Below are 22,216 nucleotides of genomic sequence, written 5' to 3' on the forward strand. Positions count from 1 at the left end.
TTTGTAGAACTCCATAGAAATAAAAATCACATGGAACAGGATGTGTAAAGTTCACTAGAAAATATCAAATTCAAGTTGTCTTCCAAGCATGACAATGATAACAAACCAGAATTAATTTGAGCAGAATAGTGGGGGAAGAATGTACATCTTGGTGAAATAGTGAATGCAAAGACCAAGTTATCAATCATAAGAAACAGGAATACCTGCTCCCTTCCAGGCTGGCCATCCCTGGACACTGAACAGGCTGCATGGTGTCCAGTCTGCCTTCCCCAGTTTCCAAGGAATCCACACCACCTGAGAACTGAAAGCCTTACAATAGCTTGTACAATGTTACATCCAAGTTCTACCTTAAATACTGTGACTATGTACCAGCTGTGGCTACATACCAATTCCAAATATTTTCCAAGTATTAGACAGGCTGACCTCTCCTTCAGGTCAAGTGAGACAAAAAATAGATGATGTATACTCTGCATTGTCTGTAATTACTTCTTACCATCTGTAAGGATGAGTAGTTTTTCCATATTCATAGAGAGTGCATAAATAAGAGCTATGTGACTGAACTACGAGTTTCATCCGAGCTCTTGCTCTTCTGAGCTTTTTCCCCAACTTTTTCAAGATGGTTCTTTTCTCCTTTTGTTCTCCCTCTATGTTTTATTTAAGTTTCTTTATGAATTTTCACTGATATACTGGCAACTTCCCTGAAAGTAAAATTCCTGTATTTTAGTTCTGGCCTCACCAAAGCCTTATAAATAACTTTTTGGGTGTGCTTTCAGTGACAATGCTTCATTGTGTAACTCCAATTTACTTAATCTTTTTTAAATACTTTCTAGTTAACTTCTTTTTCAATTGCAAGAATAAAGAGTGTATGACTGTTTAAAGTATCTTTTTATTCATATTGCTTTCTGTGTGGGTTTTCTTTCTCCTTAAGTTTAATTGAACCTCTTTCTGCTGAATTTAAGTACAATATGACCATGACTTTAGCATAACAATTCTCTGAGTAGTGTTTGGTTTTAGGATAGCTTTGTGATTTGTCCAGAAAGCTTTTAATAAATGGGCCAGGGGAAAATTCCCTTTCTTCAGGCATAACATGCCAACAGAAAGGTATTTTTTGTTATTGTTCCTGCTGCCAAGCTGTCCTGGAGATTTGACTGTTCTGCCTCTGGAGAAGGGAACATTTCACTACTGGGAGAGTTGTTTTTATTACATCAAAATATAAGTACTGTGGACGTAACTTAGAATCTTGCTGCAGGTTATTCCTAAGGGCTGATGTTCTTGTGTTCTTTTTCTGGGGTCTAATGAAAAGGCTGTTTTGTAAGTGAATTCAGTATTTTTTGAATAATGTTAAGAAGTAGCCAGTTTTGTTGGGAGATGAAGTGAAAAAGAGCCCTGGCAAAATCTGAGGATATGGTAAAGGAGTCCACATTTTCCTTTTCCATGCAGAACATTTACCCCACCCATCTGGTTACCTACAACAGAAATATCAAGGCTGCTTTTCATGGTGCAGCTTTTATCCTGGGTGTGTTTCTGATATGACATCAGAACATCATTTTTCACTACTAACAGTTTCAATGTCAAAATGCCAGGCAAGGACCCTGTCAGGTGAGACATTCTGTACTTGGACTAGGAAGGCAGTCCAGTGCCCCTTGTCCTCTAACAGAAAGCTTTGTCTGCTTGGGCTTTAGCTCAGCCTGTACATATTTGAATGCAGTGCTATTCCCACATGCAGAAACGCTGTGGTTTAGTATAATGGTTCCAACAGTCTGTGTATGACTGAGTGAAAATGAGCTCAGAGGAGCCAATAATAAGAATATGTGACCTGTGACAAAAGTTGGAGAGCTTTTATTCTAAAATTCTTCTGGGTAGTTGATTAAATATTCACCCCAATTTTTCATGCAATAGAAAATTTACTAACTTAACAGATGGCTTGAAGATCCATCAAAGGATGAAGATCATCTACCACATTTTATAATATATGCAAGTATTGGATGATGCTGATTTTGGCATATGTTTGTACTTCAGAATGAAACTGTGTATGTGTATAGATAGAGCACAGATAATAACTGCCTTCTGAGTTGGCTTCCTTTAAAAATCAGAGAGAGAAAAATCTGTCCCATCATTTAGTTTATCCTGTTCATAGTGCAGAACTGGTTCTTAAAAATGCCAGAGCTGTGTCCTTTGCAATGAAATAAATTTTGATCTTTTTTGACCCCAAACTCTGAGCAACAGCCATCTTCAGATCAGTCCTGCACAATTTCTCTGCTGTTTCATCCTCTTCTCTTAGATGACCATGATTTCTATTTCCAGCATGATGTTTATGCACAGGTATAAGGCTGGTTTAAGTATTGCATACACTGGGAAAGCAACCAAAGATGAGTCAGTAATGGAAACTATTTAATATTGGGAAAACAGATTGCAGAAGCATTTCAGAAAGTAAGGCTGAGACTCATGACAGTTTCTGAAACAAAAGCAAGACAACTTCAAGCCATCTATACTAATATTTAAGCATGTCAAACCAATTCAAGGAAGCAATTTCTTAAAATTAACTTCTTTAGTAATCACATCACCAGAGATGAGACTGCACACTTCTGTTAGTGGCCATACCGTATTGTAGATTGACTGCTTCTGTAAATCAGCTTTTTGGCTCCATTACAGATTTTACTGTCTCTCTTGGAGTGTTTTCTACTACAAAACACCCCTTGGAGGGCTTTAAGTGCATCTCCATGCCCAACAGATTTTGCACATCTAGCTTTCTCTGCACTTTATCTAGTTTCTGCATTTTATCTAGTTTTCAAGGTAGGGACCATATCTGAAGCAAACACATAGTTCTGGTCTTATCCATCTCAAAGAGAATCCAAAATGAACTTTTATCCTTTTGCTGCTACTCAAGGTAGCGTGCAGTGAATCTGGTGATGAGCTTTGTCTGACAGCCACGCTGTGCTTTGTGCTTTGTGCTTGGGATGCTGCTGGTTGTAGTCACTAGAGAGCAGTGGCTGTGCACAGAGTGGGATGTGGCTCTGCACTTTCATAGGCTGGCTGGTGTTAGGCATCCAGATTTCACTGGAAACTGAAGTGCTTTGGAAATCTTGTGGCTGATGTATTAAGTCGATTCTTTTCCTTTCTGTCTGCAGACCAGCCAATTCAATATGCCCATTCCACTTTTGAAGATGGAGTTGCAAAACTGACTGTCCAAGATGCCCTACCAGAAGATGATGGAATCTATACCTGTCTGGCTGAAAACAATGCAGGACAGGCATCTTGCAGCGCTCAGGTCACAGTCAAAGGTGAATATCTCAGACCATTGTAATTACTACAATCATATAATCTTTTTTAACAAAAATAGCTTTGGATCCTTAACAAAGGTGATTGTAAGTGGATTCCATGTTTTTCCAAGCTTTTGTCAGCTGGGTACCTCTTCTCCCCCTTGGAGGTGTGTGCAACTTCAGTGCTTAAGGACTGTGTAGTGTAAAGTAATAAGCACATTTCAGAAAAAGGTATTAGTGCTTTGAGCTTCCCAAGGGTTTAGTGTGCAGAGCAGTGAGGCTGTTCTGGAAAAGGTTTTCCAGTGTAAGAAAGGACTGGGACATCTGAAAGAGAATAATAACTGCAGTACCACCAATATCACCCTTCAGAGAATGACACAAGGAGGAGGCAGATGCTGCTCCTCTCTCCTGAAAGGCAGAGCAGAGACCAATGCCAGGGACTGCAGTTGGGATAGCAAATGCCAGTATTCTTGTTCTGTTACCAGGATTTATCAGATATAATTCTGAACAGGCATCTATCAGCTAACTGATAGATAATTCTAAATAAATGGAATTTTGGCAGTGAAAGTAACAGAAGAACATTGTAGTAAGCAATTGAGGTGACCTGTTGTCTCAGAAACCTGACAGAGTGCTGATTTGGCAGAATTGATTTGTTCATGAAAGCCATAATTCTGTACTAGAATGTCAACAAACACATTCTAAAAGACCAGAGTTCAAAATGAAGACAAGAGGTGACACAATTCCATTGATAAATTCTACAGTGAAGTAGTATCATCAATATTATGGTCTTTATTCTTTCAATCTCACCTGGCATCAGTCTATTCAGGTGATTTGTTTCATGGCCTGGAGCGTATCCCCTCCTGCCTTTCTCTTCAATCCCTCCCCCTCAGACACTCCCTCTGTCTACAAGCAAGCTTGTATTTGGTGTTTTTCGCCTGACTTTTCCCCAAAGTTATAAGAATTTGTCACTGCCTGTCCAACAGAATGCTGAGTGACAGCTGCCAAAGGAACTATTCTTTTTGTTTATGACAAAATAATGCCTTACCTAAATTTGTAAATTCAGTTTTGTGGCAAATGTATCCTGATCCCTGGGATCTCAAGATTTGTCTTTGTTCATCAGTGTTCTGGGGTATTTGTCTACAGCTCTTTAGTGCTAAGCCTGCAGCTATTCTGTATGACAAGGTTAAAATAAAAACAATAAATAAAGTCATCTGGTAAATCTATTAGTTAATTTCTTGATCACCAAATTGGAAATAGTCATCCCCCCTCCACCCTCCCCTCCTGAAAAATGATACGAAGTAAGAAAACGTCAATTTAAAATAAACCTGAAATTAATCTATTCTCAAAGTTCTCATTTATGATTTCTCTGATGCATTTCATCTGCATTAGCTAAAGGCCAGTGAAGAGTGGCCCACCTCAAGGGGGCTGGTTTTGACCTGAGGCTTTCTGATCCTTGACTGGGACTCAGAAACCAAAGGGATGGTCCCCTCTTACAGAGCATTTCTGAGTTATTTTAGGGCTGACAGGCAATGCTAACGTGGGAGCCTTTCCCTGGGCTTGTGTGCTCTGCTGGGCTATTTCAGGCCATGGAGTCACTGCTGCACTGTGGATTCCTCTTGCACTTTGCACAGTGGGGCTGGAAGGCTGCACTGCCACCATCATGGGGAGTTAGCTTCTCTCGTCTGCACCCCATTCTATTTTCTAGGAGTCACGGAGTAGGGAGGGGGAAGAGTAAGAGCAGAATTAAGAACATACATGACAGGCTGTCAAACTACATGTTCAATGGCTATCCTGTCTTCTACTACCCTAAAACATGTCCCTGTGGCCATGAGGATTACAGTAACTTTCCCCAAAACTCAGACCAATGTGGATTTTTCTGCCAAAAATAATACCAAATTTAAAATCTAATTTACAAACGTCTTATGTGTTTGTGTATATTTTTCTATCAGAATCTCTATCAAAACTTCTTGGCATTAGAGTTCTCTGAGTCTTTGAATGCTGCTACTGAGGTTTTTCTAAATGCTCGGCCTCTGCAGACTACAACAGAGAATGGTTGTATGTGCAGAAAGGGAGAAAACTTCAAAAATCCTTTCCCAACCAAACACTGATTTTTGGAATAAAGTCTGTAAAATTGTTCCTGAATTGTAACCCATCCTTACCCAGGTCCTTTTCTTCTCCAAGATGATTTAAGGATGTCAAGTTTGCTGCAGTGCTCAGTTTGTTCATTCATTGTTAGAGAAATATTTTCCTTTTGTATGTGAGAAGTAAGCCATATTTAATCTAACAAGGAATGGATGTTCTTGGCATATCATCAGTATCAGACCAGTCTCAGAATCCAGCTTTTCCTTAACTTCCTTCTGAGGTCCTTGGACACATCTCTGTCTAGGTCTACATTTCACTTCATACTGCCATTTTTGGCTCTGCTATTCTACTGCAGCAATATTTTATGATTTTCTGATCACTGGGGAAATTTTACCTGGAGTGAATAGCCTCTCTTAACAGTAAAACTCAATTTTAGCTTTCTAAATGAAATTCAGTTCACACATAACTCAGAAAAGTTAGCAGCAAGGATAGTGAGTGTCAAACTGTTCAATTCACATCTGAATTGCAGTACAAGATGATCCTTAACCTGCTAGTAGGTTACAGGTGTTATCTAACTACACACCATGTTTTCTAATCAACTTCGGTGCATTCTTTTCCTTTTTAATGGTCCTATTACTTCGTTTTTGTGTAAGGAAGTTATTGTAGAAAACATTTTAAAGGTCCTTTGCCCAATAAAGGGTTACTGTTCCAAGTCCAGCTAAATAAAAGAGTGGGATTTTTTCCAGTAGTTTCAGCATGATTTGCACTGAGGCCTGGATTATTAGCTAAGCTAATTGTGGCATAACTTTCCTTCTAAGTCATCACTCTCAGATTCATTTATGCTTGTCTTTTTCTTCCTTATTATTAAGCAGGATAAATTCTGTCTAGCACTGGGCAACCTCAGTATTACTCCTTTTTTTGTATGGAAAACAGTGAAGGTACCTTGTAGGAGGCTTTTAGCACTGTATCAAAAAAAAAGTCCCACATTTCATGTGGATGGGATTCATATAGAAATGTAATGGTCTTAAAAAATTCATATTCATCAGTCTTCTACTTATTTAAAGTGAGAAGTTACCATATTCACATCACTTCAGATCTCTACTTAAGTAAGGGATCTGAAGGCTGAGAAAATTAAGGTAGATCCATTAGGTAGTCTGTGGAGAAATGAAGTTAATCAAGGTGAAGCTGATTTTGGCCTTGCAAAGGACTAAGCAGATGAGGTGAGCCCTGACAGCTGTCTTCCCTCTGTCAGCAGTTTCTCAAAGCTGACACACAGGTAGAGAGGAACTACAGAGGCTGAGCAGTGCTCCCTGGAAAAAACAGCTTAAAAACCAGCTTTTTAAACAATATGTACATAAATTATTTGTTCCTGTTATTGTATGAGCAAGCGATTGTATTTGGTGTTCACATTTTCACATTTCATATTAAAATTTTCTCATTGTTCTATGATATGAAAATAGGTATACAAGCCATTTTTAAATACACCAGGCATCCTACTTAAAAAACAAGCAAACCAACCAGCTCTTAACACGAAAATCCAGGGTATATTCAGGTCACCTGAAATATATGGTGATTATACACTGATGGGGATTGCAGATACTCAGGTTTATTTATGAGTTTATCAACCAGGCTATGAATAAATTATGAGGTTATTTATTATGAATTTATTAATAATTTTAATCACAGTGATTGAATAGCTTAATCAGTTTTTTATGAATAGGAAACTGAGGTGAGGAAAAGTCAATTGACTCTGGATGTGCATGTGTAGTGAGTTGGTGTTACTTTTTGCTGAGGCTGTGACAATCAGAATATAAAAGCAAGAGAGATGGAGGTGATAACTGGTATAGTTTGAAGGCAAGGCCAGCTCCCAGGAATGGTGACAGTTCTTCAGGTCTGCCTCGTTCCTGAGATAAACTCTCTGACATGTGTTTGTCTGACAGTTAACTAATCACTGACAAGGAGTTATAGGTCAGGACCTGTACAAAAAATGTGCCAAAGGGATATTTAATTAGCTGACATTCACACCAGTGCCTGGGTGTGCTACACATGATTATGGACTGCAGGGAGAGTGAGAGAGTGTGGGCTGTTGTGCCAAACCACATCAATCCTGCACGTGGGAAGCTTCTCTTATCGTGCAAACAGACTCTGCACAACAGAGGGGGAGCTGATTGCCTGGTCTAGCTTTCTCTAGGTATGGTATCAAGCCAGAGCACTTGCTGGGACTCCTAGGAGAATGTCCTCTGCCTTGCAGCTGTGCAGTAAATGACAAACAAAATACCTGATCCACTGCACACTCCTTGAGATGTCTGCAGCCTCCCTGCCCCGGGCTGCAGCACTGGCTCCTGCTAAGGTGCAGCACACGAGGTGTGGGCAGTGAGAGCAGCAGGGCAGCCACGGGGGGTTTCTGTGGGCTCTAATGCTCTGCAGCCACACATTCTGCTGATGCTTGTTTCCTGCACACTGCTGGTTTTTTGGTTGGTTGTTTCTTTTTTCATACAGGCCTCTTTGTAAGCAAACACCATTCAGCAGATAGTGCTGCTCCTGCTTATTAGCTCTTGACCTCATTTCTCTTTCCCTGCCAGCAGTGCATTTGCCTGGACTCACATCTGTTCCCCTTTCTCCCCCACCACTTTCTGTTCATGCTTTTTTTGCCAGTGCAGCCTCCCAGCATAAGTGTCTATGTTGGGAAGGCTGTAGCCCTTCCAAGCCGATTACTGTAGTCATTCATTGATCACTGCACGAGCAGATTAGAGCCACCTGAAAGCCTGCCACAGACCCTGCTGCAGCCAGTTTATCAGAGCAGCAAAGGGAGATGCTGTCTGAAAAACCAGTTTGTTTTGTTCCTGTCACTCTCCCATCTGGTGTGAGTGGGACCATAAAATATAACCAGGTGGAAGAAAACCTCTCAGGTAGGAATCTTTTCCTTCAGTGATGAGAAATGCTCTCTTCAGGTTGTGGGTTGTTTTCTTTCTGTCTCAGAATGACCCTTCTTAGACATTAATCGTTTAAAGAAGGTTATCACTGCAATAAGCAGCCTCTTGTTGGGAGGCCACAGCTCTGTTTCTCTGAGATCCATATTTCTGATGAAGGTAAGCAAAGAACACTCTTACTTGCCAACTCTCTGAAATGTTTGTGACAGCTTATCAAAATCACTGCTTATTTGAAAGCATTTTGATTTATTTCAAGCATACACATAAGTGACTAGAGATAACTTTACAAAATATGCCAGTCTGGTCCTATTAAGTGTCCAAAAGGCATTCCAGACCAGTAGCTGGGTGGGACCACTTGTCTTTGTAAGAATTGGTTTCAGAGCACTAAGTGAAAGGGAGAGGGGTTTTGTTACTGTATTGAAAAGTCAGAGGTAAACTGTCATAAGCATCAAAAAAACCCCTCTGTTGCAAAGCTTTCAAGAGTGCCCCAAAGATCTCAGTCCAGCACTCTGCATGGTTCATCAATAGATATAACCGTTCAAAGTTTGGGGTTATTTTTTTTTTTTAGATTGCTTTCTTGCAGGACTTCAAATGTGGAACAGAATGCCAGCTAGAAACCAACACTGAAAGGCAAAAGCAAAACATGCATGAAAGCTCTTAATGATAGAACATGTGCCATTAATGTAAAAAATATACTCTAAAGACAGTTTCTTATTATAAATCATTTCCCGAAAAAGGGGAACCAAATTTGGATAAAAATGAGGGATGAGTGCATGCAGAATAAGAAAAATTTAAATGTCAGAAATTGCATTAACATTTCTTATAAATTAAATTAAAAGGTGAGATGCTGACAGAAAAAGATATTTTAAAAGGCAGGAAAGAAAAGAAAAAAACACTTAAATCAACTGTGACACATGATCAAATACTGTGAGCAGTAAATTATTTTGTACTGGAATAACAGAAAACAGATTATTATTATAACAGTAGGGAACAGCCCTCATTGGTCAAAGGGCAAACTGTCCCAGCTTAGATTGCCAAATTCTATAGTGTTTTAAGTTTCAGCTGAAAACTGGAAGTCATCAAAATACATATAAAATCTGTTCACTGAATATACATCTGCGTAATTTTGAAAGCAGGGATGTGATGTTACCCCAAAGAATGTTTTCAAGAGCAGCTGATGTGGGTTAGCTAATGGGAACTCCAGCAACTATCAAACTACCTCACAGGATTAGCTCAATTTTTAAGACTCCAGAAGTTGCCTAAGGGAAGCATCTATCATTCCTTTGCAGCAGAGGAACAGAACAGAGGGTAGGAACCTGGTACAATAGCTGTGTGCTACTGGAAGTGCTTCTCTGCAGCTTCATTTTAAAGAAGGCTTGACTGTTGGGCCATATACACAGACTCTGGGTTTGTTTTTTTTTTTCAGGGTAGTGTCTTGGTTCAAAATATTTTCAATATAAATTAATCAACAACATAAAACTAACCACAAGCAATGCCATACTAGAGCTACCTTATCTTTTATGGACTTAAAGGCCAAACAGGTCTTGCTTTAGAATACCTTTCTGATATCAACTTATACCCAAAAATACAATGTTGTTGTGGTTTTTACTTCTTTTCCACTTTATATTAGTCTAACTTCAAATTTGGTTTCTTAGCTCTCAATCTGTCTTGTCTTTGAGGGGTTCCCTAACAGCATCCTTAGTACAGTATCCTTTTACCCACCCAAGAGAGGAGCTGAACTATTTTAATATTACCATAGGATAACGAATTTTGTTGCCAGCAGGGATTTGCCAAAGAAGGGAAAGGCTGAAGGGGCTGTAACTCTTTAGATCAGTGACATTTTCAGAAACATATGTGCTTTATGTGATTGCCTGTTCTTACTGTGCTTCCATTGCATTTCAGCTCATGCATTGCCCAGTTTTTTCTCTAATGGAACTGGTATATCTATGCATCACAACTCCCTGCAATTAAATTAAAATCTACCTGGGCAATCACACAAAAATTGAGACTATACATGTGAAGGTGTAATAGAACTGCCTCAGGAGAATGCATATTTTCACTGTGGAGCTGACCTGGCTTGATCTAGTGTACATGAGGCACCTTTCCTGATGAGGCACCTTTCCTGAAGTTCTCATTGTCGTACTGGTATCTAATGCTGGGGAATTTGTTAGCAGTGGACAGCAGAGCTGCCTTATAAATGTATTTGGTAGGTATCCAGGCTCTCAGGCCTTCCATGGAGATGCTGTCTGTGACAGTGACAAAAGAGCAATTACTTGATGTAAGTAACTTTCAAACAGGGTAAGTCATTAATAAGGCAGACAGTTCTGAAGGCAAAAGCAAACACCACTTTGGCTGCAGAAGCTTCTAGTGAGACTGTCAGGGAGGAATTTGGTCTGCTGACTGCAAAGTGGTCTGCTGTGAATCCAGACATCTATTTTGTATCTGACCCCTGCAATCTTCCTGGAGCTTTCTCCTGAGGAGGGGAAGCAGAGAGGGAGGTAGAGAGGTGCAGTTCTCTTCTCTCTGGAATCCAGCAATAGGACTCATGGGATGTTGAAAGCTGTGCCAGAAGTTCTGGCTGGGTATCAGGAATCATCTATTGAGTTGGCCTCGAGGGGTGATCAATGCCCCAAGCCTCTCAGGGTTTAAGGGGTATTTGGACAATGTCCCAGGTTTTTGCTTTTGGTCTGCTCTGGACTGGTCAGGCAGCTGGACTAGATAATCCTTGTAACCCCAGAGACAATCTATTCTGTTCTGACTGTTCATCCACATCACGATTCTCCCTGCTGCAGCCTTTTGATAGTGGGATTTCTGATGTGCTCTCAGTTGCACAGAATCATAGATATGCTGAGTTTGAAGGGACCCATCAGGATCATCGAGCCCAGCTCCTGGTCCTGCACAGGACACCCCAAGAATCCCACCACGTGCTGAGAGCCCTGTCCCAATGACTCTAACTCAGGCTTGGTGTTGTGACTAGCTCCCTGGGGAGCCTGTTCCTCTGCTCCCCTGGAACAACTCAGTTTGTTGCAGAACAAACTGAGTTGGCAAAAGAGGTTAAAAGGCTGACCTGGTTAAAATGCTGACCTGGTGGTATCCTATACAGAGGAAAGACTCTGGAAAGAAGGAGTATGCATGGTGCTTCAGGATAGGGCTGGAAGCCTAGCCCAGAGTAAAATAAAGATTTCCAGATAAGATAAGGTGGAACTTGGTCTCCTTTGTATATCCCCAACCACCCTGTCTGGTACGGGCTTAGGGCATTGTCAGTCTTAGGGTAACAGTTTTTCTGTGTCATGCAAAGGCAGCATACAGACTATAACTTGTCCCAGCTCTGAATCTTGCCTTCCATTTACAAAAAAACAGACTATAACTGCAAAATAAAAGATGGGAGGTAAATGTGTAAATAACTTTGCTAGGTCATTGAACACCTAGTTCTCATGACCTAAGTTTGCAAAATGGCATACTAACCTGAGATCTTTAATGAAGCAGAAATGTTCCTAGATGTCTCAGGAACATAAATGTCTGATACATTTTTATGCCCTTATAAATCAAGTTTTGAATGTTTGAAAAACTTGCAGAAAATGTTATGCCTCAGGCCTGAGGCAAAGACACTTTACAGAAAGACAAATCTGTGTCTTCATATCAATCTTCTGCCTTATAAAATCTCTGAACTTTACGGCTCATATAGCATTGTTAGCATAAGATTTAGTAGTGGCTGGATTTATTTACACCAAAAACATTTGAGGATGTGAAAACCTTTTCAAGCTCAAGATCTGTGTGTGAGCCCAAGTCTTGTTTTGAGAGGTTTTAGTGGAATCTGGTGCTTCTGTGTCTGAGCCTGCTCCCACAGAGCTTTTTGAGTGAAGCATTCTCCCCAGCTCAGCTGAGTTATTAGCCTGGGAGGCAGAATGATCTGTAAACACCATAAATGGTAAATGCTGCCGAGGCAGCCCTTCCGCACGGCCGGAGCAGGCGTTAGTTGGCAGTCAACCCCACAATGCTGGCAAACAGATTCCTCCAGTATAATTAAACCTCTCGTAAGACTAAACATTGTGAGTTTTTGCAGTGTTCTGAACACAAGGCAGCAAACTCACTATTCTGTGCATGCCCTTGACTTGTGACCAGTTGTAACCTTGTCCTTGGCCACGGAGCTGCTGCACTGGAGCTGTGTGTAAGTGCAGTGCTGGAGCTGACCCAGCTTGGGCTGGGGGCTGGAAAAGCCAATCTCCACAAGTTCCTTCCAAACTCAGTTACTGTGTGATTCTGTGCAGTGCTCAGCATGCTGAAGTCCTGATATTTCAACAGGAGATGTCAGCATTCTGCAGCTCACATGAAAATGCCTTCAGTACATCAGGGCAGGCAAATGTACAAGAAAATTTCCTAGGCTAGATGATGTCTTTGACTACAGCCCAGGTAAAACCCAGGTCTAGTCTTTGGAAACCTTCTCAAAGTTTGCATCCTCATATGGATATTCTTTTTTAGTTTCAGCAGCAAATCTGGGAATGGCACAGTGCAATTATTGATTCTTTAATTCCTTCTCTCAAGGATATAGATTTATCTGTGTCTTTAACCTTAAAATAGAAATAGTTGGTTGCATAATTGCCATTGAACTGGTACAGGTGTAGTGTGCAATTGACTTGTACTAGGTTAACTGTTCAGTGCAGCATCAATTTTCCTTTTCTATTAGATATGCACCTTCAGCTCAATAACTCACCATTGCTTTTCAATATAAATATGTTTACAAATATGCTTAAACTCTAAGTCCTGATACAGGTCAAGTCTTTACAAAGTTCAAGCTTATTTTTGTTTAGATCCACAGCTAATATTAAGACTTCTCTTGCAATAACTTCCAGTCTGCAGATATGCAGAGATTAAATTTATAAATAAATGTAAGAACTCTTTAAAACCCGAACTGAGAAAATTCAAATAAAAGGAAAGCATTTTTTATCACCCCAAATTTCAAATAGTGCAGGTTAATAAATAATCCAAATTTGTATATAGCCACTGTAGATAGATTATCTTACTATTGATTACACAAATAATCTCTTCTTCTGGAACACAGAAGAAGAGATTAGTAGAATATTTTAGAGATTAGTAGCATATCTTTTCCCATTGCCATCCAAATATGCTGAGGATTCGTAATTTTCTTAAGAAATTGAAAGAGTTTAAATTCTCATTAATCTCTATGCATTTAATGCATTAAGTGGCTTTTTTAAACATAGATTTGAGTGCTTATTAGAGTATTTTTCTAATAAAAAAATGAACCCTCAAGGGTAAGGGAATGTGATGGGAAAAGCCTATATTCCTTTTGCTTTGTAAAAATATATATGGGTATAAAAAATACCATTTACATGCTTTGCTTACTATTTCTGGTCTCTTGGGCTGCTTCCCACCGAGTTGTGCATCTTATTACTTACTGTTTCCCAATATTCATGCAAATTAAAACCTGAGGAAAGGCAAAAATCAGGGAACTTAATAAGTGGGATCATTGTGGTGTACTTTTAAAGTGTAACACCTTATCAAAAACCTGTTGAAATGACAGAGAGATCACTGTCCACCAGAAAGGCTCCAGCTGGAGCCTTTTGTGCCAAGCTCTGTGCCAAAATTGTTCTCTTTAAGATGCCTGTCAGAAAATCTTACAATAGCTCTCTTCCATATTATCTTACACGATTTGACCTGCATGAAACCAACAGCTGTGGTTGTAAAATGGTGACAGCTTTTGTAAGCTACAATAAAGTAAACTAGATGCGAGGTCTGAAAAGAAGTCACTGAAATGTCCCTGGTTTTATCAAACCCATCTATGGGAGCAGTAGGTAGGGCTGTCTGATGTCCCCATGAACTGCCTGGGCATGATGTGGGGGGAGGAAATTGAGTACACCAGCAGAACCTGACTGAGGAAAGGGACAGAGAAAATTAACTGACAGAGAAATTTTTAGTAACTGTTGACTCTTACATTCTTTGTGCATTCTTAGAGATGAACCTACTCCTACATGAGAGCAGTAAGAACTAAGAGTGATGAGGGAGCTATTAAATGGCTATAGGCGATTAGAGAGCATTAGCATAATAGACAGAGATCAGATCTCTTTTTTCACATCCAGTTGAATATGCCTGAGGATGCATAGATACATAATGAAGTCATGCCTTTATGCTAATGTCAAACAAATTTTTCCTTAGGTTCCAGATTTCCTTTCTGGTGCCAGATGTGTCGTACTTTTATTGTCCGTAGTTTTGGCAGCAGAAATACCCTGCAGTGTTACAAAAGTGAATGCTGCAGGCAGCAGCAGAGTGACTTGCAGTACCGCTGCTGGGAGCTTTGCCTCTGCCTCCTTCCTTTCCTCCTGCCTCCTGCTTTGGGCTCTGAAGCCAGTGCTCCCTGAGAGCATATGGATTTTGAACCCCAGCAGAGTGTATGTGGTCACAGGGACTTTGGAGGAATGAGGGAAAGCAAGCACTAATCCTGGCCAGGACTTTCTGTGCTGTTGGTTATTTGTGTCCTGTTTTCATTTCTGCTTCCCTACTCTTTTCCTGGTACAGGTCATCATTTTGTTCCTGATGTATGAAACGAGCAAGCACCTGGCAGTGGCCAGGGAATGGGAACTTCTGTGGTTGTTGCACTTGAAGCCACCCTTTTGCAGTTTCTAGTTTTTTGTGTATCGTTTTCCTTTCAATATTTTACTATCAAAATAAAGCTACATCTTTTCAAAAGAAGTAAAATCACACAGTATATTTTCAACATAAATAGGAATAGGAGTTATTTGCTTAATCTCAAATGATCAGCATTCCATCTTTTCACTCCAAAATCAATTTTATTGCTCTTGTTCCAAAGAAGACCTGTAAGGCTAAAATTGAAGTAGCCCTTAGGTATATTATATGTAGAGTACTGCTATTACTATGTAAAATTGTGAAATGTTGAAGTATTCATCAGACAAACACTGAGTCACTGCATAGTGCTATCATAAATAAACAACTAAAAGCATTTACAAGCTTTGGAAGAATTTGAAAATAGTTAACATTCAGGCTTTGTAATTTGGCCTCTGCATGATTTTACCAGTCCCTTCTGAGAAAATGCACCATTTTAGACTAAATAACAGAATTAAAATGGACTGTGTTGTCTTGTGTAAAACATCTGTGAGAAACTAAAGTTGTCAGTAGGTATTTTCAATTTTTTCTAAGTCTAGAAGTCCATAACATCAAATTTTAAGTAAAGGAAGAAAAATTGCATTAACTGAGCCCCTATGGTTTCTTAATGAAATAGCATTTATGGGTTAGAACTAAAGTATTTTTAATTGTTTCTACTACATCAATAAATATTTGATGATTTTTGTGATGTTCTGATTAAATTGTTGGTATGAAATGCTACTGATTAACATACACTTCTAAACAACAGTAGCATAAGATTAGAGATCCCCTTTAAAACTATGTATTTTTAGAATAGGGGGGAAAGCTTTTGTTTTGAAGAAAGACTGTTCAAATTGCCATGAAGTCAGATTTATTAGCCATATATTTGCTGTATCCTTGATGACACAGGTTTGGTTGTTTTAGCCACGATACCTTCTAATTTTTGAGCTCTTAGGTACAACAAATTTTTGTATCTGTTGTTAAAGAAATACCTTTACTTGCTCTGTGCTCCAAAGAACAGCAGCTATACAAAGTGAGATGCTTTTACTCCTGCCTTAGAACAGGAATTGAAAAATCAGGCTGTTCAGGGACTAAAGGACTAATCTTCAAGGACTAAATCAAAGTGTATGTGTATTTTTATATGGTACATTTACAAGGATAGGAATGAAAGCTGATTTTCTTTCCCAGGACTACGCCTTGAGTTTTCAGTATTTCAGATGTAATGATCCATCTTATTGTTCTTATGCATGATTACATTAATTCCATCCACTGAAATAGCTCTTCAGTCTCTCCAGTAACTTTTCTTGTACTCAAGCTCTATTCTTCAAAGTTTTTTACTACTCACACCCCACAGACTTCTATTTGTTTTATATTTTCCATCCTAAGTTTCTGTTGAAGCACAGGTCTTCATCCAGGAGGTCAGCACAAACCTATGTGGTGCTTAAATTTAGTGTAAACACTATTATTTTTTTAAGATGTGTGCAGTGGTGAGGCAGGCTCTGACCCCCTTCATTTCAATTTGACAGCTTCCCTTAAAAGAGTGAGCACTGGTCAGTAGCAATGGTGAGTTGATTTTCATCCTTTCAGTCCTAGAGTATGCTCTTTTTTGGAGTAGATGCCTGCACCCCCAGTAAATCTTGATGTCCAATCTCATACCAGTGGGTCTCCTCACTACCATAGGATACATCTGCCTGGAATAACTTAAAAAATTGAGGCCTAAATTTTTTGGGTTTGTGATTCATATATGCAATTACTGTGAAGTATTTGCTTGCTTTCATGTAATGTTTATGCAGCTTTGTGCAAGAAGGTGGTTTTATTCCAGTACGTGAATCTTTTCTGTCTGCAGCACGTGTTTTGGAGGAGTTTGCATTGCTGAAAAATTCCTTATGGGAAATGATTCTGCTCTGATTATTTTGTAGTTGCTCACACATTTCTTTTTAATAAGCTGAGGCTGTTATACTGTATTGTCTTCCTTGATTATAAAAATCCATTTATTTAGACAACATGTAGAAGGCATGTGAGTCCAAGAGAGCAAAGAGCCAATTGTGAGAGGTGTGGAGTGCTGCTCAGACTTAATGCTGTTAGTACCAGGGCTTTGGGAGAATTGCTGCTAGAACCACTATCAGCAAATTTGTTTCCTGGTAACTATCAAATTTCCTGGGAGTTGGTTCTGCTTTTTTTTTTGTTACCTGTCCTTCTTTGAAGACATGAACTTTTCTGATCAGACACAAAATAAAAATATGTTCACATGTGGATAGAATGTAGGGTTGCAGTTTTAAAGGCAAGATGTAAGAGGTCTGAACACAAGCTAAACCAAACAAAAAATATATCCAAGGGACTGATAAACATTTATGACTTTTTAAAGTTGGTCATGATCACTGCTTGGGCTTCAGAAGTGTCTTTGCTCAGGTTTTTAGTAGGCTTCCTGATCTGCTTTACCATATAGATCATAGTTAAATGGTCTTGTTCCATAGCCTCTGAATGGCTGTGGCTACTGGAAACAACATAGCACAGATAGACTTAAGAGTGAATTATTTAAATCTAAATTCCCTCAGCATTTGATTGTACAGCCTCAAAAAAAAAAAATTAAAAGCCCTAATCCAACAGTGTGTTTTGTGGTATATATTGATAACCTCAGGTTTCAGTTTTTCCCATCATCAATGAACTGCTGAAGTCAAGTACAGGAGAGGAGTGTGGTGAACTCAAACCTGTTGGATATTGACCATCTAACAATCTAAATGGTAATTACTTACAGAGTTACAAATCCTGTGCTGCAGTGAGCTTATATTTCTAACTCATCAATTACAGCAATGGCAACTTGTAACATCCCCCAGGGTTTTCAGATTAATTTAGCAGTGATTACAGGCACTGAATGTTTGGTTACAAGTTTTTGTGTTGCTTTGCTTTTTTGTTTTGTTTTTTTTTCACCTGAGCGTGTGTACTTGGGGAAAAATGAGTGTAATTTCTCAGTGATATTCCCTGATATCTGTTAACAATGATTTAAGAGGATTTTCTGAAGGAGGAGAGTTCCGTTCCTATTTTTTGTCTTTCTGCTTGGAATACTGGCAAGGCAAAACAGCTATATTAGGTGATTTCAGTTATTTTTGCCTTCTGAAAGCTAAAGCAAAACCACTGTCTCGACATCATGTTGAGCCTAAGGTCACTTAAAGTTTGTCATGAAAATTCCAGTAAGGGACCCCTTTTGTTCTTTTTATGACTTTGCAGAAAAGAAGAGCGGCAAGAAGGCAGAGAGTGCACAGGCTTCAAAATTAAACAAGACTTTTGCACCCATCTTCCTTCAAGGCCTGACTGACCTCAAAGTAATGGATGGAAGTCAAGTGATAATGACTGTGGAGGTATCAGGTGTGTAGCTGTAGAAAGGTATTACTTAAAAAATTTAAATAATGCTGCAAAGTGTGTGGTTTTTTCCATATTTGTAGCAGGTGTCTTTGCATTTGGAAATAACATTTCTAGGTATCAGTTTTTTAAAAGCTAGGTTGGTCTGATGTGATCTTCAGCATGGCTGAACATTGTCCACTGTTAATGTGTTCAGACCTGTCAAAGTGTTTCTTGACTGGAATAATAAAATGATACAAGTTAATACGAGTCCTCTTGTTGAAGTGGACTTTTGTTGTGAACCAAAAAAGATTGAGTTCCTGTCAGCTGGGGTAAGATTAGTGTTGCAGAAAGAGCAGTCCTGGTATGAACTTTGGTATCAAAAACTTTTAATAACCATCTTTGTGGTGTCTAGAACTCATTCTCCCTCTCTGTATACATGCTTCCTTTATTCATTTGTATTTTAATCATAATAAGACAGACTATTTCACATTACACAGCATGGACAGGGTTAATAATAGAAATTCCTGAATATTTTGAAGATGAAATTGCAGAATAAGGTGGCAAAAAGAAAAAAAAACCAAACTTGTTCCTTGTCTTAATTGACATACAGTGGGGTTTTGTGAGTGCCTCAGATTTTTGTTGCTTGCTTTTTTTTAGCTAACCCATCTCCTGAAATTATCTGGCTGCATAATGGGAAAGAAATCCAGGAGACAGAAGATTTCCACTTTGAGAAGAAAGGCAATGAGTACAGTCTGTACATCCAGGAGGTGTTTCCTGAAGACACAGGCAAATACACCTGTGAAGCCTGGAACGAAGTAGGAGAAAGTCAAACACAGGCTACATTGACAGTTCAAGGTATAAACTTCCTCTTCACCTTATAAAATGGCGAAAGAAAATTATTATTCTAATGTGCTGGAGGAATGTCTCTTTGAAATACATGAGTGTTTATAAGGTTTGTTGTGAAGGATGCTCAAGTTCTCAGTCTCTGCATCTGAATTAAAAAGGATATTGAGCAGAAGCAGCTTTAAAAAAATCTTTTCACTCTGGAACATTATGTTACTATTTCAAAAATGCATTCCTGAGTCCTATTTCTAGGGGCAGTGCAAAACTTCTGCTAAATACAGCTTTAAATTATAACTATCAGACTTACTTAACTATGATTAAAATAAACCTTTTAATATGTTTTTTTTTTTCTAATTGATGTCATTATTATTTGAAAAGGCTTTCTAGGAGTTAGGTATCCTGGCTTTAATGTTAGCATTGTAGTGGTAGAAGGTAAGGAAAATATGATTTCTGCAATCTGAGAATTAGCTGCAAATAATTTAGCTTTAAATCTTCTCACATGATATTAACCCCACAGCAAAAACTCAAGTACCTACAAGTTTCCTGTGACTGGGCACATAATATCTTTGTGACAGGGACTTCCTCTAGTATAACTGAATATTGACATTTCCTCATAGCCACTACTGAGAACTAGTGGAAATCACTGAGAGACTTTTATTAGTTTTAATGTAGACTATCTTATCTGCAGTGTTTGAGAGAGCTGTTTAGTCTGTTGTGACTGTGGCTCTGAATTCAGACTTTCCTCTCTCCTCCAGTCCCCCCTGAGATCCAGCCTTGGGGTCAGTCTGCTATATTAAATGTAATTTTATGCAATTGTTAATGATGATTTATTGCATGAGCTCTCAACTGCACAGCAGTCATAGTACTGTTACTTGCCCTTAAAGCTATTCTCTAAGGACAAATCTCCAGGATTCCTTTTAGGGCAGCTTTAAAGTCCCTTTGTTTTGCTCTTAATATAAGCTTGGATCGAGCCAGTAAAGTGCCAAGTAAATGATTAATTTTAGTATGAGCACAAGTTACTTCCAAAATTAAAGTCTGACTTATTTTCAGATTAAAAACTTATACCATGCATGTTCAAAATAACTTTCCTTGCCTGTGATTGCTTTCCCTGAAATTAGTTAGCTTAGTGGTGACATTCAAGCTTGACATTTTCTTCTGATTTGTAAACTGTGTTTGTAAACTACAGAACCTCAGGATGGTATTCAGCCCTGGTTCATTAGCAAACCGAGATCAGTGACAGCAGCTCCTGGGCAAAATGTCCTGATATCCTGTGCCATTGCTGGAGATCCTTTCCCCACTGTTCACTGGTTTAAAGATGGGAAGGAAATAATGCCAGGAGCAGCGTGTGAAATCCTGCAAAATGAAGACATCTTCACACTGGTCTTGAGGAATGTGCAGTCTCGTCATGCAGGGCAGTATGAAATTCAGCTCAGGTATGTTGGCTGTGAAAAAGAAGGTTGTTCCCTTTAACCAATTAGTTATATTTACCCCCAAGTTAAAATTCTCCTTTGAAGAAGACAGGAGTTCCATCCTATTCAAGTAGAACATTAGGGTACTAAAGGAATAGAATATTTCTGAGGGATAAAAAATAACTAATCAAGCTCATAGAGAAGACAGGAAACACAAGAAAAGTCAGGAAAAAAAGGACAAAGCAGTATGGTTTCTTTTGGTGATCCTGTAAAACAAAGCTTTGTGGTAGCAATGTGAGAAGCAATTTCTAGCAAGGAAAACCACAATCAATGTCCTGAGTTTTGGAGCTATTTATCATGTTTGGCATTGTTCTAGGTATTTGTAAGGATGCCTCTTTTCATAGGAACAAACTGCCTAGGGAGGGCAGTTACACAAGATCCATAACTTTAAGGGGGGAAAGTGTTTCCTGGCTATGTTTGAAATGTCTGAATCTTGCAAGCAAGTTGTAGTCTCCTTTTGCTGACATATCTTTGGAATGAGGCACCTTGATGCATTGAACATCTTGTCATTCCTACAAAATCTGGAAGAGTTGTTTTAAATTTAATTCTATTTTATTCTGGTAAAATAACTATAACTGTGCTTTAAATGAAGAGTTAGATTTGCTGGCTCTTTACTTTATAGAAAGTTCCATACCATTTTCCACGTGCAATGGTGAAGATTGCATATTTTATATGTGGTTGTAGAAAACATAGTGTAAAACCTTAAAGTGATGTTATCATTCCATGCTATTTACTATGCATAGACTTACTTGGCTAATGTTTGGGCCTTTCTTTATTAAAATTACTGCATCATCATGGACATTTGAGTCCATTACACTGGAAGACAATTATTTGGTTTGCTCCACACAATCACTTTTTAGTCCAAGTGTACTAGTCTGAATTGTCCTTTGCCTAATTGCAAATAAATTACTTATATCTTCTTAATACAAGGAGGCAGGGAATTTCTTAATAAATTCAACCCGTTTAGCTTGTAAACAATGAGTTTAATTTTTTTATAGTTATAGTTTTTTTTCCAACCAGTGTGGCCCAAATGATGGATATGTCGATGTCTCCTAGCTCAAAAGTATGTTTTCATGGACTATCACAGGCAGAAACAAACTAGCTTCAGTATATTTTAGTATTTAAAGTCAAATGAGACACTCACTTTCTGATACACTCAGTATCTCTGGAAGGATTAGAAATGCTAATTCAACTTAATTCATGTCACCAACCTTGATAGGAGACAGCAGAAACTGAGAATTGCTACCCGCTGCTGGTACTTTTCCACAGTTCAGTGTGTGTGCCCTGGGCGTGGGCACCTTCTCTTATGATATGCTGGTGGTTTCACTTGAACTGAAAAGAGAATGAGATATTTCAGCAAAACTTCAGGGATGGAAGAATGAAAGAGGACAAAGGAGAGCCAAGAGAGTTTTGTTGGGACTGATGTTGGAAGTCAACCGTATTGATCAGGTGTAGTTGGTGATCACTCAGGCCAAATTCATCACTACAGCCCTTTTTTCAAAGTGGAAGTCTGATAATACCATAACTCTATAATGTACATTTAGAAAATAAGTTATTTCAGACAATTAGTAGATAAGAGGCATTTTTGGGGGGAAGAAGAAAAAGTAAAGTTGTAGCTATAAAACAAGAAAGCAGATTACATGCTAGTTGCAGCTATTCCCTAATCCTTTCACTGGAG

At 38.9% G+C, this 22,216-nt stretch overlaps 1 protein-coding gene across 5 annotated transcripts in view; it reads left to right on the top strand.

The window, feature by feature from the left end:
• Positions 1-22,216, top strand: part of MYLK (myosin light chain kinase) — a 195,598-nt gene that overhangs the window by 94,626 nt on the left and 78,756 nt on the right. For all 5 annotated transcript variants that reach the window (XM_021526062.4, XM_085584908.1, XM_085584907.1 and 2 more), the window contains 4 exons: positions 3,129-3,281; positions 18,113-18,250; positions 18,884-19,081; positions 20,256-20,502. In XM_021526062.4, coding sequence (XP_021381737.3) covers positions 3,129-3,281; positions 18,113-18,250; positions 18,884-19,081; positions 20,256-20,502 — 736 coding nt within the window. The remainder of the gene's footprint in view (positions 1-3,128; positions 3,282-18,112; positions 18,251-18,883; positions 19,082-20,255; positions 20,503-22,216) is intronic.

The sequence above is a fragment of the Lonchura striata genome, chromosome 7 (genome assembly GCF_050655825.1).
Source record: "Lonchura striata isolate lonStrDom1 chromosome 7, ASM5065582v1, whole genome shotgun sequence".
Lineage (NCBI taxonomy): Eukaryota > Metazoa > Chordata > Aves > Passeriformes > Estrildidae > Lonchura > Lonchura striata.